The 19,333-nt window shown below is 44.9% G+C and overlaps 1 protein-coding gene across 1 annotated transcript in view; it reads left to right on the top strand.

Moving 5' to 3' along the window:
• LOC126536037 (sushi, von Willebrand factor type A, EGF and pentraxin domain-containing protein 1-like) overlaps positions 1–19,333 on the top strand; it is a 279,450-nt gene that overhangs the window by 233,771 nt on the left and 26,346 nt on the right. Inside the window, exon 33 of the mRNA XM_072287493.1 lies at positions 12,543–12,730. Within this exon, the coding sequence (XP_072143594.1) occupies positions 12,543–12,730 (188 nt within the window). The remainder of the gene's footprint in view (positions 1–12,542; positions 12,731–19,333) is intronic.

The following is a 19,333-nucleotide window of genomic DNA, read 5'->3' as shown; positions in this document are numbered from 1 at the left end:
GCTGAGCACGAGGTCGCAGGATTAAATCCCGGCCACGGCGGCCGCTTTCGATGGGAGCGAAAGGCGAAAACACTGGTGTACTTAGATTTAGGTGCAAGTTACCGAACCCCAGGTGGTCAAAATTTCCGGAGTCCTCCACTACGGCGTGCCTCATAATCAAAAGTGGTTTTGGGACGGAAAACCACATAATTTTAACAAATATGCAGTCTTAGAACAGAGACATGAAGATGACATTGAGATAATGAACGAAACTGTATGTATGGTATGAAGAACTTTATTGGGTCCTGAAGGTCAACCCTTGGTTGACGCGGGCCGCTCCCACGTTGGGACTGTCAGGCCGAGCCCTTCAGACACATCGCGGGCCTTTTGGACTGCCCATAATTTGTCAGAGAGTGATTCACTGTGTAGCATTTGCCGCCACCATTCTTGTTCCTTGTCACAGTCTGTGAAGACCGCGGGGCACTGCCAAAAAATGTGGTCAAGAGTAATGATTCCATCTTACTTATTACAGTTGGTTTCAGTTTCCCTCTCCAGATAGATCCTGTTAATAAAATCTGGACTTGAGTATGTCCTTGTCTGTAGCAAACGTAATCTGACGGCTTGGGCTCTGCAAAGCTTACCGTGTGGCAATGGGTATTCCCTTCTGCTTAAATAATAGTGCTTCGTGATTTCTTTATATGTTAATAAGCGATCCCTGTGTTCCCCGGGTGAAGTGTAAGTTGCTCGGTCTTGAAGAGCACGGCTAGAAAGTCCTCGTGCTGCTTCATTTGCCACCTCATTGAGGTTTCTCCGAGCTCCGTCCACCACCCCCACATGTGCAAGAAACCAGCGGATTTCGATCCTCTCATTGTTGACTTTCTCTAGTAATCTTGTTGCTATCCGTGTCACATGCCCGTTAGTAAAGTTGCGTATGGCTGTTCTAGGGTCGCTGTAAATATGTGTCCACCGATTAGCCCGGTAGGCTAAGGCGATTGCTACTTGTTCTGCTACTGTTGGGTCCTTGGTATAGACGGTGGTGGCATCCCGTACGTTACCTTGAGTGTCTACAACAACGGAGGTATACGCATCCTTATTTTTAACCCAGGCAGCGTCAACGAACACTGCCTGCTGCTTATGTTGATCTATCTCTTGAAGGAGTTCCTTGGCCCTTGCCTTCCGTCTCTCGAGGTTATGTGTCGAGTGCATGTTTCTAGGTAACGGGGTCGTCTTTATTGTTTATCGTAGTCCCGCTTGCAATTCTGTTAATAATTCTCCTTTGTTGGTGTGGTTGTTAATTTCTACGCCTATTTCTTCAAGTAGCGACCTCCCAGGTCGTGTCTCCATTAGTCTCTCCTGGTGGGGCACCTGTTGAGCCTCAGCTATCTCCTAGTGTGTTATGGAGCCCTAGGCGCAATAAGCTATCATTGGCCGTGCTGATGGGAAGTCCTAGTGCAGTCTTTATAAGTCGTCTGATTAAAGCGTTTAGCTTGTTCTTATCAGCCTGTGTCCATTGTAGCATGCCTGAGACGTACGAGAAGTGGCAAAAGGCGAATGCACGTACCAATATTATGGCACTGTCTTCTCCTAGCCCCTTATGCTTGTTTGTAATTCTACGTAGAAGACTAATGACTTCTGACTTGTTAGAGATATGTTGTATCATCCTGCAATTAGATCCATTCGCTTGCAGGAGAAGTCCTAATACTCTAATAGTCTCCATCTGCCTGATTGGTTCTCCATTGTTGGCGTATATGCACATTTCTGTTTTCTACATACTTAGTCTATTGAGTATGACATGCTCCATGGTTTTGCCCAGACATGATGTTAACGATATGGGTCTTAGGTTATTTAGATTAATTGTGTTAGCAATTCTTCATTCCTTCAGATATATATGACGGCTTTTGCAGAGTTCGTTGAAATACTCTGCTAAATATTTTGTAGAATCATCGCCCAGATTTTTCAACAGCCTATTGTAAATGCCATCTGGAGCGGCAGCGGATTTACTGTTGAGTTCGTACAGGGCTGCGCGAACTACACTTTCTGTGAAGTCTTGATCCATAAGCTCACAGTCTTCCCCTGTATATTCAGGCTGGTCTGTACTCTCATTGCTGTCCTTAAGTGGTAAATACTTAGCTGCGAGCCGATCCAGAATGGCCTCCTCCTTTGTGTGCTGACTCTCACGATGGACGAGTCGTGCTACTGCTGTTCTCCTATTAGATTTCGTGTCGTTCTCATGAAGCAAATGTCTAAGTAAGTTCCAATTTCCACCACGTTTGAGGGGACAGGGTAGGTCCTATTCTTGCCATGCACTTTAGGCTATGTTCGTGACCCTTTTTCTCGTGATCCGCTGGGGTTAGAACATTAATCTTGGTGGCATTGTAAACAGCAATGTTAGGTAGTGTTACTGAACCAGGATTATTTCTTTTTAAAGATTAGATTTTTTGTTTTCATTTTTTTACTGGACCCACCAAATTTTAGAGCCAAAATCTGCAGTAAATAGCCTGTAAACGAAAATACCCTACTAGTATATTTATTATCCTGGTTCAGTAGGCTTTCTGTAATGTTTGCTCATATCTGGAAAATATTATCGCCCTAGCGCTTCTAGTTTCTGAAAAAAAGGGTCAAATGCAGCAAAATTTGGTTTTGAGATATTTGGCTTTGAAGTGCAAGAAAGAGCTTTATTGCAATATAGGACTATAGAAACAAATCCTGGCGCATTTTTTCAATAGCCACCAGCCTGGTAGTCCCCTCCATAGTCAACACTTCTTTTCTGTGCTAGCTGCCTTGTTTTCCGGGCCTCCTTAGTTACCAGTCGTGTAGTCCTCTCTGCAAAGTACAGTCGCCGCCGGTCAACTTCGCGCAACCACTGGACTGTGAACCGTCCTGGAGAAACTCCGAATGACCTAAAAATGTCGGCTCGAGCAATGCTGCGGTCATTAAAAGTTAGCACAGCATCCATTGTCGCTATTTTCAGCGTCTTGAGGCCAAGAAAGATATTCTTCGGAGCGCGCTCCCATACAACGTTGTTGAACGCGTCATTCGCGTTCTGAGTTTTTCCATGGAGACATTTCTGGAGAAGCTTAGGCTTTGAGAGTTGCTGAAACACCGGCGTTCTGCTTCGAGCGTTCCGCCGAGCGCGAAAGCTTCGATACAGACGCTCACGTGGTGGCCGTGGCGCCCACTCCTGGATTGTGTTGCGGAGAATTGGCGTCATTGGAGGCCGACTTATGCCGGTTTCCGTGGAAGAGACGTTTTTTTAAAGCACTTCTTTGGCTTCGTCATTGCATTACTGCTAAATAACCAGCAGCAAAGTACAAATAAATTCGATTGTCCGCGAAAACACGCCAAAGCACGAGCAAAACGCCGCGCGTTGCGAGTAATCCAGCTGCGTCTTAGGATTCGTTTGGCTAAGTGAAATATGCTAGCTAGGTTTTCATTGTTGCGAGATGAGTGACAGCCATTCCGCTAAACGTGACAAAAAATAGGCGGTGAAAAAAGCTTTTTTTTTTTTTCAGTTTAGCAGAGGCAAAGATCCCGAGCATGTGTCAAAGGGGGCGTGACTGGGTGCTGCCTAGGTTTCGAAAAATGTTGATTTTGAGGTAAATATTTCGCGTGCGCGCAAATGAAACACTGGGCCATGTTAAGGAAAGACTAGAGATCTTAAATTGCACAAAAACAAAAAATCGATCTTTTTCGGAAAATTTGCCTACCCTGTTCCCTTGAGTCGACCATCTATGGAATTACAAAGCTCATCCCATTGTTGTTTCTGTAAATTTCTGGAGTCTTCTTGAATCTCCCTATTCAACAATGCTATGCGCTTCCTGAGTCTCCTCTTCAGCCGTTGCGTTTCCCATCTTTTTAACATAGATTGTTTGGCTTCAATCAAGTGCACCAGCCTACTGTCCATGATTTCGATATCTTCCTCTGTGGTAATATCCTTCGTTGCCGCCTTTACATCTTGCCTGAGCTGAGTGGTCCAAATTTGGAGTGTTTTCTTTTGTCCTGTCTCTGTCTCAGCTCTGCTTTTCCTTGCTTCCCGAAAAAGATCACAGTCCAATGCAGTTAAAACACTTTATCTCATTACTGGGTGTTTCCAATAGTATTTGTAATATGTAATGATCACTACCCAGGTCAATATTGGAGTTATTCCAGCCAGCGTTCGCTAAATTTGATACAAAAGTAAGGTCTGGGGTGGAGTCCCTGCATGCAGATCTACCACACCTAGTGGGATAAGCTGGGTGAGTGATGAGGGAGAGATTTAGATCTGCATCTAGGTGCCAGAGTCCATCCCCGTTCTTAGTATTCCAGCGATATTCCCAGGTTTGATGTGGGGCGTTGAAAATTCCCTCCAATAATGAGTGGAGCGTGCTTAGTAACAGCCATAGTCTTATTAAGAAGTGCCCTCAAACTGTCTCATGTTGCTAGGGCTGCTATAAACATTGAGACAAAAGAGGCTCTGCGGTTTGCTTCTATCACATTTCAAAATTATTTCCACAAGTAAGTATTCTAATTTGTTTAGTCCAAGGCGCAAATCATGTTCTATGTATGGCACTTTCTTATCTACGAGCGTGGCTAGCCCCCTACCCGGCTCTCTGCCCTGCATGTCGCTTTGTATCCGGATAGGCTGATCTCATCCGCCGAGGTTTCCTGGAGCATAATTATTTTCGGTTTATCTGGAGATGTTCTTATTAACTGCATGAGAGGTGATTTTTTGTGATGAACTCCTTGGCTATTCCATTGCCACACGGTGAAGCTCCCCCTGCTAGCAATTGCGTATAGAACCCGCCTTACTGCTACACGCTAGAGTACGCTTCGTAGAAACCCCCGACACGCCAGGGACCGATCTGACGCTTTCTGTTTCTGAGGATAGGTATCCGTCGTGCTCGCCTTGCGCTTCTACTTTGGTAAGCATCTTTTCAGTCGTCAGTCTCCATTTCCATAACTTATCAACATTGAAGGTAGTTTTATCTATGGCACCTCTAAGTTGTTTAATCGCCTCCTTGACCTCTTCCAAAGCAGAGCACACTGTCGTTTCTACTGGACTTATTGCCGGCTTCTTTGGAGCTGGTGTGTTTTCTTCTTCCTGACTGTTGTCATTATTCACCGGTTTGGCTATTGCTACTTTTGTGGAACTAGTCTGCCAGTTCTTGCGAAGTGCTACAACCTGCTTAGTAAGTTCTTCACTTGCCTTTCTCAGATATGTTACTTCTTTAATCAGCTGTTCTATCCTGGCATTATTATCTCCGACCGGCCGCTCCGCACCGCTCTCCGCAGCCCTCACAGTACCTTTCACTTGGTCGGCCCAGGCTGTTCCAGATGTCGTCTTGTCGCCAGGCGTCTGCCCTCCTCCTTCGAAGCGCACCTGCACTTCACGTGATCTGGAGCGGCTTCTGCCCTTCGACGGCAAGCGGCGTCTTGACCGTGTGGGGCTCCTTGAGCGCGTGCGCCCCCTGGTGCCCGTTTGGGCCTCCCATTGCAGCTGAGCCGAAGTCGCCCTCAATGCAGATCTTTTGCGTTCTCCTCGTCGAATTCACACCACGTACGGAATTTGGTACCGCTATCGGCAAGTTTTTTCCCCAGTTGGGTGGTCCCCTCCACAGAATTTGCAGTTAGGCACACACGTGATTGTACTCCGGGTTTGGTTTCCACATCCTCTGCACTGTACCACGTCCGGTGTTGGACATACATCAGATCGATGTCCAATCTTTTCGCAAGCATAGCAGACATCAAACTGCTTCCTATACAGGTAGCACCTAACAAGGGGCGACCCGTATATGACATAATTGGGTACCTTGAGCCCATCAAATAGAACAATGACCGAGCCCGTCAATTTAATACGTTTGGCTGCCAATGCCAGTGGGTTAAAGTCACGCACAATGTTCGTCGTTATCGTGGCCTGATTGCCTCTGAGGTCAACTCTCCGAATCACCCCTTTACACGTGGTATGCGGAGCTGTCTCGTGGGCGTTAACTTCATATTCGGTTTCCACTATAATGATTGACTTGATTCGCACATACCTGGCAGCATGACTGGGATCTGGTGTACTAACTACCATGATGTTTTGCGTGAAGTTAGGGCAACCTACATCCTCTCGGGCTTGTTGCGGAGTCAGGCCCGATGCTCCAATAATCGCCACGCCTATCGCTGTAGTGCTAACTTTGCTCAAGTTGAGACCACCTCGTGGGCAATGAGGATTTTGCTGTGCTCCTCGGGCAATTGGGGCATCCATGATGCCTTGACAATCCGGCTCCTGAACGTAGTGGTTGTAGGTCCCTTGTTCTTTCTGCTGTTGCCTTGCTCTTGCTGGCTCTGCGGCGATGTTTTCCCATCGCCAGCAATGCTTGTGGTGGAGCGAGATTTTCGGCTTGTCACAATTTGTCAGCCTAGATCTTCCTCATTCTCTTCTAATCCGGTAGTGTCTTCATGTTCTATGCGCGTTTCTGCCATTGCGGCCCGGCGGGGCTAGTAGGCCTACTTGGGCCTTGCTAGCCGCACACGTTCGATGCACCACGAAAGGCTAGTAAAGTCTGAAAATGGAAGTCCCACCTTAAAGAAAGGTGTCCGCCTATTCCCGGTGACTTCACAAATCCAGTGATGTGCTTGAATACGTGATGGTGGTAAAGATGGCTGCACAAATATTCAAAAACGACGGAGCCGATGCAAGAGACATCCGCACCTCGGCTTCTTCTTCTTCTTCCCTTCATTGAAACTGTAACTAGGTTGGCTTCAGAAGCAGCAATTCAAGTGGGAGGTAACTGACCAAGACAAGCAATACGTAAGCCCTGCAAGTAACAAAGGACATAATAAAGGACGACAAGGAATGAAAGCGTCCAACTTAAGAAATCAGATAGAACTCGCGGAACTGTAAAAACTGATCAACAAGGAGAAAATAAGAGGTATTCGAAATTATAACGTAAGAAAGACTGAGGAAGCAGTAAAAATGGACGCAGCATGAAATCAGTGAGAAAAAAACTTGGCCTAGGACAAGCGAAGATATGCGCACTGAAAAATAAGCAGGGTAATATCATCAGCAATTTCGAAGATATAGTAAAAGCAACGGAAGAATTCTATACTGATCTGTAGAGTACCCAAAGCAGTCACGATACCTCCATTCAATGTAGTAATGAACAGGTTACAGAGGCTCCTTCTATAACTAGCGATGAAGTTAGAAGGGCCTTGCAAGACATGAAACGGGAAAGAGCTGAAGGAGAACATGGACTAACAGTCGCTTTAATGAAATATGGAGGAGACATCATGCTTGAAAAGCTGGCGGCCCTCTATAAGAACTGTCTCGTAACTTCAAGGGTCCCAGAGAACTGGAAGATTGCCAACATTATACTAATCCGCAGAAAGGGAGACGTTAAAGAATTAAACAATTATAGGACGATTAGCTTACTTCCAGTATTGTATAATATATTCACCAAGATAATTTCCAATAGAATAAGGGCAACTCTGGAATTCAGACAATCAAGAGAACAGGCTGGCTTCAGGAAGGGATAGTCTGCAACGGATCGGATCCATCCTCGAAACCAGGTAGTATAAAGCGGAAGTAATGACGTTACTGAGGACGGCACACACAAAAAGGTTGCATGACATTTAACCAGCTAATTAATGAAAAGCAGTTGCCTCCGAGTTCGGTTCGTATGTTGCGTTCGCCTAAAGAGACCCTAAAGAACACCAACGCCGAGGTGCGAGTGGCACCAAGAAACATCTAAGTCTAAGATTAGGGTTGCTTACCATTTTTTTCTCACTTTTTTGAATTAATACAAGTCGTTCAAAACACCAGTGGAAATTCACGCTGGCGCCGATAATCTGCTGCGGTGGCTTTTTATAATATTGTCCCGTTGTCGTAAGGGCGAAGAATGAAGTAGCGCCAAAGGAGTTAGCTATAAAATTAACTGTTCATAGGGCGAACATATGGCGAAAAAAACTAGTAACACTCAAAGCACAACGATAGCGGCGAATACGGTCGCCGGTCGTCGAAACTTGATCTACGGGTCAAGTGTGTCCGGCCGCTAGTCATACGCGACTCATCGTGCATTCCAATGTAATCGCTGGCGCTTTCGTAAACTCCAGTAAGTACACACCTCTATTTGCTTAGCGCACGCAATCTGATTAGACAATTGATGTAACAGCGTGCAGGAAGGGAAGACGCTGGAGACCGAGTGAGCGCTCTTTTCACTCGGTCTCTATCGTCGTCCCTTCCTTATGTTTCGCGCTCTTACATAACATGCAATGAACCAACTAGCCCAGCTAGCAACCATTCTGGTTATACAACATTATTTCGTTATATAATCAATGACATTCCAGTAAGTTTCCGTACATGAAGGCGCGTCTTGCGCCGAGCGATAACATTCTAACAGTTGTTAGCCGGCGCAAAACGATCACAGGTAATTGATAAACAATTTATACGCGTCAATATTATTGCTTTTTTCTTGTCATATGATAACGAGGATGATAGTTACCGATGCTGCAGTGGCGACGACCACGCTGATGCATCTGTTAAGCAGTCGACCTGCGGAGCATGTTTACGAGGCTTGGCCTCGCCCGACGTATACGCGCGCGATTTCAAGCTACAACATCACCGCGCTGCGAGAGTGGTCGAAACACATTTGCCCAAGTAGGCCTTGAGCCATTAATGTTGCAATAGCAATTATATGGACATTCCAGGTGCATTTCTTGCTGTCGCCGTCGTTGTGAGGCTCCGTATAAAATCGAAGGGAGACAAAATCGGCGCCGCGTGCCGTATGCTGTACGTGTGAGCGAAAGCCTACGAAGGTGAGCCGGCGATCGCAGCTCAATCTCACGCACGCAAGCGAGGAGAGAAAGCGCGCCGTCTTGCGTCGCGCGCAGAGCTCCGAGAGGGGGCGGGGGGTGCGTTCTACTCCGGGTGGCCGTGGGCCGCTGTATTTCGAAAGTCATCTGCGACGGAAACGGTCCCCCGCACGATGTGTTTTTGCGGCTTAGTTCGCGCCGATGCGAGACGCAGCACGAAGGTCAATTCGCTCGCTGCTGCGGCCGGGCTTCCCCACTCCAGCGGTTTGACAGCGAGTTTCCGCGGTCATCGAGTGAGATGTGCTCATGTTTGGTTGCGCGTGCGCGACACCATGCTTGTTAATTTAGTTTGCCTGTTTACATCTTTATACAACCTATAAAACTACTATGCTTACTTGGTACAGCTGCAACGGAAAAAGAATGGCACAAGTGAATCATGACCGGAGCGAAAAAATTGCGACACGCGGCGCTATTGTTGCCGAACGCGCTGATAGCGAGATTGCCAGGCATATTCCATTTCCAAAGCGGGGGTGGTCGTCAGAAAGCTGCCCATACGAAAGCTTGCATTTTAAATGATAGCTTATGCGCTGCTTATCGCTAGAATCATGCGCCAACGTTGTCGCGCAGATGACTTCATTTCTTTTTCTTTTTTTTGAGCTGGCGTTTTGGCCGGCAGCATTTTCTTTAGCGAACGTTTCCCTCAAAGCCCACAATTTGCTGGACGATAGACTGTCAAAGGCTGTCAGCGCTAGTGAAGATACAGGGGACCATGCATGAACATGCACATTCTAGAGATGAGTTTACTTTTTGGCAACAAATGATCGCAGCACAGCTTGAGCTCCAAATTTTGTCCTTAATTTTCAATGTCCTTAACATTATAGCACAGAACGTGAAATAAAGAAAAGTATAAAATGAATTGACAGCTGTCAATAAATTAAGAAATCCCTTCCAGGCTAGTGGCTTAGTGACGGGCGAAAGCTCCACCAGCCATTACGACATTGCGTGCCCGTGCGGGCAGTGAGGCATAGAGTGTGCTCGCAATACCAGGCAGGCCCTGGAGTCGCGTCCATTCCTCTTGCACAGCCTCCCAAAGCAGATCTTCTGACGCTCCGTGCAGTTGCCGTCTTGCCAGTTGCTGCTTCATGAGGCCCCACACGTTTTCAATAATATTGAAGTCCGCTCCTTTTGGAGGCCATGGAAGCTCCTGAATGCACAGCTCCTCAAGCCTCTGCCGCACGATCCTTAACAAGAAAAAAAGAAGACATTTTGAGATCATAAAGCCTGGGAAGCTTTTTGCTTAGCAGAAACATAGGAACAGCACATGGGAGTTATGAGGGTGCAATAATTGAAAGCTAACGCTGTTGTGCATAAGCACCGCGGTGCATTACTCTCTTAAATACCGAACGAAACTACTCGTTCGGAAAAAATAACAGCCTTAGGGCTCGACATCTTATGAACAGAAAAAAATTATAGTGACAACTTTTCTGAAGGATCAGCCAGAAAATAACGTTGTAAGTGAATAAAGATAAAAAAAAGTTAAATGACAACAAACACATGTTCATTAGCCCCAAAAGGCATCGGTAGAATGCCCACATCATATAGGCCTCAACTGAGAATATTATTTAAAAATAAACAGACTCTTAGTCCTCCATTTCAATGCACTAATATCAATTCATAGAATCCATTTAGAAATTGTGAGCAAAAAGTTTGCCAGTTCTTTTGTGCGAAGTGCATATAGGTTGCAAGTAATTATACCTGCTTGTGTGGATGGGGCTCCTGTCATGCTGAAAAATGAAGCATCCATCCGGAAACGGGCCATCCAGGATGAAAGGAATTAAGTTCCTTTCGAGTATGTCTGCATAGGCTGATGCTGTCAGAGCTCCATCTATCCGGATGAGCGGCCCAAGCCCTTGGTATGTTATAACACCCCACACATTGACGGATCGTCGGCCGCTAGCAGCGACGTGTTGCGTATACTCGGGTTCAAACCTGTAACAAAAAACAAAGCTCACGTCTTGCTTGTTACGCAGCAGCTCAACAGTTTCTTTCAGAAATTCGCGTTGTAGGATTTAAATGAAAAGTAAACTTCTTAGCAACAGGTTTTAAAATATGCCAGGCGTAGAGAAATGCAATAAAATGAAAAGACCACCGCAGCAGCTGCCATAAACATTCGGCCATTTTGTTCTTAACATATGTGAGACGAAAGAACACGTAGGCAAGCGCTGCTTCCCTGTCCTTTTATACACGGAAGCACATGACCTACCGGGCACAGTCTGGCCGCCAGACACGGCGCTGTTGGTCCCACTTGCTGCTGAAGGTAGATTCGTCGGTGAACACTACATTCATCCATTCTTCAGTCGTCCAGAAAAGATGTCTTGTGGCAAACTCCAATCTCAGCGTCTTGTTTTGTCGCGTCAAAAGTGGCCTCTGGCAAGACATTCTACTGCGGAGCCCCACTGAACGAAGGCGTCCCCTTATAGTAGTAAGCGATATCTGAAGGCCGAGTTCCTGCCGTATCTCCTTGGCTGTTATAAAAGGGTCGCAACAGGCAGCGGCGACAATCAGTCTGTCTTCTTCTTCGCTGGTCCGTCTTGGGCGCCCATCTCGAGCCGCGTCTTCAATCCTTGCCTCTTGGAGGAAAGCTCGAACAATCCGCGTAACGCTTCCAAGCGAGCACCCAACCTCCGCAGCAACGCTCCTCCTTGTCCGCCCAGCTTGAACAAGGGTTAAGATTTGGACCCTTGTTTCCTTGTCGATTCGCGGCATCCTAAAGTCGTTCTGGCAAATTTCATGCGAACTACACCTGCTTTTAAAGTCTTGCTGTCGTGTGACGTAGGCACTTCCACACGCTACTTTTGACAGTGCATCGCCCAGCAAATCTTTTAAAGGAAAGCTGCGATGAAGATACCGTTGCTCGCAACGCCAGCGCAAAAAAAAAACGAAATTATGTGCGCAGCTACATCGGCGCATGGTTCGGCCGATAAGAAATGCACAAGCGTGTTTTTAAGATGTTGAATATCCGATGGGGCAACGTCGGGATGGGCTGCTTTCTGCCGGCCACCCCCGCTTTGGAAATGGAATATGCCTGGCAATCTCGCTATCAGCGCGTTCGGCAACAATAGCGCCGCGTGTCGCAATTTTTTCGCTCCGGTCATGATTCACTTGTGCCATTCTTTTTCCGTTGCAGCTGTACAGCTCGCTGTGCACTAATTTGCTATCTCTATCGATGCTCCGCCTTTCGGGCGACACTACTACTATTTAACTACATTAGTGTCCCTTTTTTACGTTGTGGCCCGTTACGTTGGGACCAGACTCACAGTGTGATAACTCGTCGTAAGATAGACGCGCAGAAGGAAAGCGACATCAAACTGAAGTTGCCTCCGAAATATCCTTCATGCTTTCGGCACTTTAAGCATGCCAGCCATATTTGAGGGCTGCGAAGAAACATTCGTATGTTAAAAATCCAAATGTATTGATATTTCCTAGGTTATATAGTGAATGTGCAGTGTTTTGGCGCAAATGGCTTTCAGCAGAACACACACAGAAAGAAAGAGACGAAAAAAAAAGAGAACTGGCTATCTCGTGGTATAAAGTTTGTGGGCTACGAATAACAAACATTTAGTTGCCCGTCCATCTTGTGTAGTCGTCCCTGCTGTCCGTGCCAGTACGTTCTGCTGGAAACCACTTGTGCTGCGTGCAATGAGCGAGCTCACAGCAAACACTATTCAGCGGTTTTTTGTATCACCTCGACGGTGCTAGAAATGTGCAATTGCGACTCCTCTTTCTTAAAGAAACAACAAGAACCTGCAGGCCTGCTTCAGGCGCCTCGAAAACCCGTGGGTGTTCTTCGAGAACTGCGTCGAGCAGATGTGCTCATGTCGAGGAAATGGCTACTGCTACTGCGATGCATTCGCTGCTTTCAAGTTGGCCTGCGAGCAGCGCAACATCACATTCAACCAACTGCCCGGCAAGACATGCGGTAAGTTTTGTTTCGCTGTGCGCTTCGTCCGTTCAGTAAAGTAAGTAATGTTCCCGTTCGTTGTGTGAACATGCTGCCCCGGTTCTTCTCTTTTCTTATTGATGGTTTTATTTTATTTTATTTATTTATTTATTTATTTAATACATACTGCTTGCCTTATATATAAGGCTGTAGCAGGGTCGGGACACAAATACAACTGTGAAAGTGGTATCAAACATGCTTAACAGTTTATGTTAATAACAATTCCAAATATTGTGGACAAAGAACGTAGGCAGTACAGACACTTTCCTGCAAGTCATGTCAATGTGGGCAATTCGTATACACAAAGGTATTAATAGCACTATAAACATATTAAAAAAAAACTTACCACGTACAATTACTGACATGAAAAACACCGATACATACATTTAATTTTTCAAGCGAAGGCAGTAGAGAAATATAATTCGTTAGTCTTGAGACAAACATATCGGTTGAACTACTACCAACGACGTGTTCAGGTGGTGCATTCTATTCTGCTATTGTCCGTGGGAAAAATGAGAACCTAAATGTATCGTTGGGGAATCTATACTCTTTCAAGTGTCCACTATGTTTTGTTCTAGTGAGCCTGGTGTCTGAGAACAATAGCCAGTTGTCGGCTATTTCCGTTTACTTCATCATTTAAGAGCTGGAATACGAACTTGAGACGTAGAAGCTTTGCACGTTTGTTTATTGTGAAAAGACCAAGGAGTTCAGAAGGCGAATCACGACGTCGATACTTGTACACAACTCTAATTGCTTTCCTTTATACTGCTTCTGATTTATCAATACACCTTTTCGTGAGCGGAAACCAACCTATAATACCATATTCAAGAATTGAGCGAACTAATGATGTATATGCTAATAGTTTTGTACTTGGTGAAGCAGTCCGAAGTGACCGTTTTAGCGAGCAAAGAGCGGAAAAGGCCTTACCTGAAATATAAGACACCTGTTTATCCCATTTTAAGTCTGCGGAAATAATTACCCCGAGGTACTTGTAATGGTCAACGACTTTTAACGGTACTTGATCTATAACATAGGTGAACGTCAGAGGCTTCATTTTTCTTGATATTGTCATACAGACAGATTTATCTAGATTAATATTCATCTGCCATGATCGGCACCAGCTCGCAACATTTCTAAGTGCATTGTTCAGAATAACTTGGTCTGTAGTATCGTTGACTTCTTTATATATTATGCAAGCATCTGCGAACATGCGTACTGTCACATCAGAGTTCTCAGCTCATTCATTAATAAAAATGAGGAAAAGAATAGGAGCTAGTACTGTGCCTTGCGGCACTCCAGATAGAACAGGTGAGCGTTCGGATGAGTAACCGTTGCACTGAGTATACTGGGTCCTGTCTGAAAGGTAATCTTTAATCCATTTTGTGACCTTGCAATTACCAAATAAGATATCAAGTTTCCAGAATAAATAGTGTGCGATACCTGGTCACGGGCATTTGATAGATCAAGAAAGATAACGTCAATTTGTCCGCGGTTATTCATGGAGGTTGCGAGGTCATGGATTGTTTCTGTTAGTTGCGTTGTCGTCGATCAGCATTTTCTAAAGCCATGTTGATTTTCACATAGGAGTTTGTGGTCGTTGACGAACCGCATGATGTGTTTAAGTATGATATGTTCAAATATGTTGCAAACAGTGCAGGTTAAAGAAACCGGCCGATAGTTACAGGGATTTGTAGCATCTCCAGATTTATGGATCGGTATAACCTGAGCAGTTTTCCATTCACGCGGTAATTCACCAGTGTTCATAGATTTTTGATAAATAAGTGAAAGGTATTGGGTCATCCACTCGGCGTATCTTTTCAGAAAAGTATTTGGAATGTCATCAGGTCCACTGGATCTCTTCTCATCAATGTTAAGAAGCAGTGAAAGGATCCCTTATTCCGTAATAATTATCTGGCCCATTGGTTCCCTTCTAGTCCCTTCATCGGTTCCTATTGAGGGTAAAACGTCATTATCAATGGTAAAAACAGAGTTGAAATAGTAATTAAACATTTTCGCTTTCTTTAAAGCTTCAGTGTGTGGTAGGTTGTTTTCTTTACGAGTTCGGGAGTTCAAATATTGCCAGAATTTATGGGAAGCCGTTTTGATAAAGTTATTTAAAGCAACATCAAGATATCTATCTTTAGCTGCTCTTATATTTGCTTTTAGAGAATGGGAGCGCTTGCGGATTAGTTCAGTTAAGTGAGATTCGTCAGACCTATTTTTAGCTTTTCTTAGCCTTGTAATCCTACGTTTCATGTGCATTATATCACGGGTTAAAGGAGGGTTCTTTTTATGCACTCTATTTTTTCTTACGGGTACAAATGATGTCAAACAGCTTTGAACAATCTTCTTAAAAATAGCCACAAGTCATCTGCTTGAACTGTATTGTTTTGGGAATCATTAAGAAAAGCCGAATAAGAGCTTTCAAGAAAATCAATAGTGCTGACGTCATGATATTGGACCAGTCTAAAACATTCGTGAAAAGCTAATTCTTACGCTTTGGTGAGTGCAGTAACATAGAGCATTTAGTTGCTTTATGGTCTGATACAACGTCCAATACTTCCCCAGGTGGCACTGTCTGAAAGGACAGTGCCATATCAAATCCAGAATACTGCAGCTTGTAGAAGTGATGCGAGTGGGTTGTCGAATTATCTGTCGTAAACCGAAGTTGAATGCTATCTCGAGCAGTGTTTCTGCAGAGGCTACTTCTGTGTGCCCACTGCAATTCAAATTCTATGTCAGGAAGATTGTAATCTCCAGTAAGACTGATTCGTTTCGTGTTTTTAAGATGAATTTGCATATATTCGGTCAAAGCTTGCAACCCATCTACTCCTGAGTTAGGTGCGTGATACAGTGTTCCAACCGCAGCAGATAAGTTCGTCTTCTTAATCTTACACGAAAGTGCCTGAAGGGTGTTACCTGAATGTCGTCTTTCACTAAAATTGCAGCTCCGCCGACTCGTGTTCTGTCGCTGCGTAGCACTGCGTAGGCCGGTGGAAAGATATCGCTGATTCATATAAGTGGGGAGAGCCGTGTTTCTGTGATAGTGACGACATCAGGACTATGCTCAAGAAGGAATGCTTCCAGTTCGGCCACCTTGTTTACGACACTTCTGGCATTGATATTAAGAGGAAGCTATAGCTCGGGCCCAACTCCGACGCGGCCTATTCAAATACATGTAAAACGCAGAAACGTTTTTCTGAGATAACCCCTGGACCGATTTTAATAACATTTGTTGCATTTGAGAGAGAAAGTTAAAATCTAGTGACTGTTGGAAGTGGAATTTTGATTTAGGGCTTGTATTTTGTTGCAAGAATTTTCAAAAATGCGAAAGTTTGAGGAAAATAGAAGCACAAAATTTACAAACTCATAGCTCTGCATCAAGAACAGATATCGTGGTTCCGTGAACGGCATTCATTAGATCATTGAAAGCGGACAAATTTGATATGTCATTTTACATCTTACGTGAATTTTTTACGTTGTTTACAAGGGTTCTGCAAAAGCTGTATTTCCATATTACAACATTTTTTGAGACTCATGTGCAACATATCAATTTTGTCCGCTTTAGATGTTCTATTGGATGCAATTCACAGAATAGCATTATCATTTGTGGTTCCTGAGTTACAGAGTTGTAAACTTGATAGTTGCGTTTTTTGAAAGCTTTCATATTTTGCTAATTTTTAATGATATCTCTACGACCTAAATCAAAAATTCCAAGCCAACAGTCACTAGATCTTAAGTTTTTCTTTTAAATGCAACAAACGTCATAAAATTTGGTGCAGTGGTTGCCGAGAAAAACGAATTCTCCTTTCACGTGTATTTAGACAGGAGCACCCGAGCTTCCTCTTAATGACGGTAGGGTGAGCGGTTACGTGCTTTGCTTAGTCTTTTGTGACTCTGGTGTTCGTCTCCTCATCCCAAGTGAATAAATAATCCTTGATTTTAATTTTGTCAAAGTGGAGCGCAACCATTTCTTGTCTCTGTTTGTGTTGCTGCTAACCCAGATATTTTTTCTTATGTTCCGTACTCTCGTTGAAAAGCCTTCGCCTATAGATACCTTGAGTCTTTTAGTTTCGAACAATTTCTGAGTATTTTGGGTTTGTCTCTGAAGTCAACAAGCTTGAATATTACTGGTCTTATTTTGTTTGGCTTTTTTGCACCGAGGTGGTGAATTCTTTCAAAGCCCGATATTGTCACCCCGAGGGTGTCTCTGAGAAGTTTGCCGGTAATTTCCGCCTCGAGAGTAGCCGTAGTCTGTTTCGGTCTCCGTAATGCCAAATACTATTAAATTAGACCGCCTGCTTCTCTTCTCAAGTTCATCGATTTGTCTAGCCATGCGATATACCTTTTCTTCAGCAGAAATTATATCTTCTAGAAGTGCAAGCTTGTCGAGCGTGGCATGTATAGCTGTTAAGGATTCATTGATTCTCTTGTTTTCTTCTTTGATAGTATTTAGAAAAGAGGCAACATTTCGAATATCTACCAAGATCGCCTGTGTGTCAGGTCCAGGGTTGCTCTCGGTATCGCCATCCACTAGCAACGTCAATTTTAAATATTCGAAACAACGGCTAACTATAAAACACATTGGCCGAGGGCAAGGCAGCACCAGAAGAAAGGGGTCATCACTGCGATAGCATTTTCCAAAATATTTTCTCACCTGAAGAAGAAAAACGAAGGGGTTTGAGGACCACATGTTCGTTGCAGTGCCGCCGTGCCCAATGTCGCAATGTTGTAAGCTGTTCTCTTTACAGGCGTCAGTCGTTCATGACGTCACGTAGCCTGGTATCACAGTATGATAGCTGTCCAGTTGATATGCCCGTGTGTCGGCAAACAGGTCAGCCCATGGAACGTCGCAGAATTCCGTACCTATACTCCCATCGATGGTTTGTTGTGGAAGCTGCGAAACATGCTGCTTTCTCTGGGTCGCCACCAGGATTCACGGTATTGTCTGAAGGAGAAAAACGAAGGAGTTTGAGGACCACATGTTCGTTGCGGTGTCGCTGTGCCCAATGTACCACAAAGAATCATAGAGAAATAGTCCAGGAACGAAGGGGGGAAGTCGTGACAGAAAAAGAAAGCGTTCGACGAGAAAACATTTCCGCTCAATTTTTATACCGGTCAGTTTCTGGCTAATCCAATGGCTACTGAGTCACTACACAATGTTCAGCGTCTCAAAATTGTACTGCACTGACGTACACGTTTTGACGTTTACCGTCTTTAAAATTGCTTAAAGGGGATCACTTGCTAAAGCCACAAGTTACGAAAAAATGTCAAAATATATTGTCGAGTCTGCCTTAGCAACCCTACTACCAAGGCACTCTTAATGCTATTCACATTGGTATCGTTGTGTAGGCGAAAGAAACCTATACTCAATCGCGCATAGTTCGCATGCCCAGATGGCTACATTGTCGCGCCATCTGGGAAGACGACAATGACAAAAATGCTAGAATGAGCAACATGTATAGCATACCTTATTAACTCAAGCAGGCTACGGAATTATTTGTTACCGCGCCGCTTCAAAGGGATGCCATTAAATCATCATCAGCTGCAGAACCATGACGCAGTCGGGGCTAACTATACTCTCGCATCGCACGCGGCGTTCAGAGAGGTTTAGCTAGGCAGTACTTTTGTTCATCTGATTGGTCGCTTTTGAGAGAGCCATAGTAATTATCCGTCAAACTCAAACTGGTGCACAACAGGAGTTACAAGGCCTGTATATAGTTCCTACCAAACTAAGCCATCAAATGCCATAAAATTATGTCCGCAAAGGCAGCCGGAGATGATCAGAGCTCAACGCTGATTGCGTTCAGTTTCACGTCCAGTTTGGGCTTGTTCCCCATATAATTCAACCATTAGCAGGATGAATTCCGGTCAATGCCGAAAACGGGGGCATATCGATGACCATGGTTGCTCCAACTTGGCCCTGGTCGTTGTGATACCCTTCTTCGTTGACCCATACTTCTGCTATTGGCGGCGAGGAGTTACGGAGTCGCCACCTATCGGAAGCAGCTCGCTGGCGTAGTATGAGGGATCACGCGGCCCGCTTCTCATATAGTTTTGCTGTCAGCGCTCACTGAAAACACCACGCGCGAGCTCTCCCGGACATTTCTGTAAGTACTTATGAAACGAGAGAAGCTTTTACTGTCTAAATAATAATCTTGGGCAAACTGAAAGCATCGAATCGTTTACAGACGCTATCTCTTTACCGAATACGTACAGTGAACGCCACTGCGCGCGGTCGCCGCGATAGAGTCTCCCGAACCGGCTTCTTGCGTGAAAGATAGGTAAACGCTGAGAGCAAACTATGGTAAACATCTTCTTATAGTGTTTCTATAACTAAATGTAGCGTAATAGAATGAAGCCTCAATGCAGCGATCGCACAGATTCGCAGCGACCGACTGCGCGTCTGCATGCTTGTCCGCGAACTGTTTCGCTTTCGCCGCGTGCGCGTTTTCGCACCGTGCCGTGAGCTTTAGGCCGCAGAATATGAGAATTTGACAGTATACAAGTAACCATTGTTGCGTGGGCGCTATCAGAGCTGTTCAAAAATAATTTCACTGTAGCGACTTCGACGCCTACGGG

This window comes from Dermacentor andersoni, chromosome 4, assembly GCF_023375885.2.
Source record: "Dermacentor andersoni chromosome 4, qqDerAnde1_hic_scaffold, whole genome shotgun sequence".
NCBI lineage: Eukaryota > Metazoa > Arthropoda > Arachnida > Ixodida > Ixodidae > Dermacentor > Dermacentor andersoni.
This window is presented reverse-complemented; position numbering and strand designations above follow the sequence as displayed.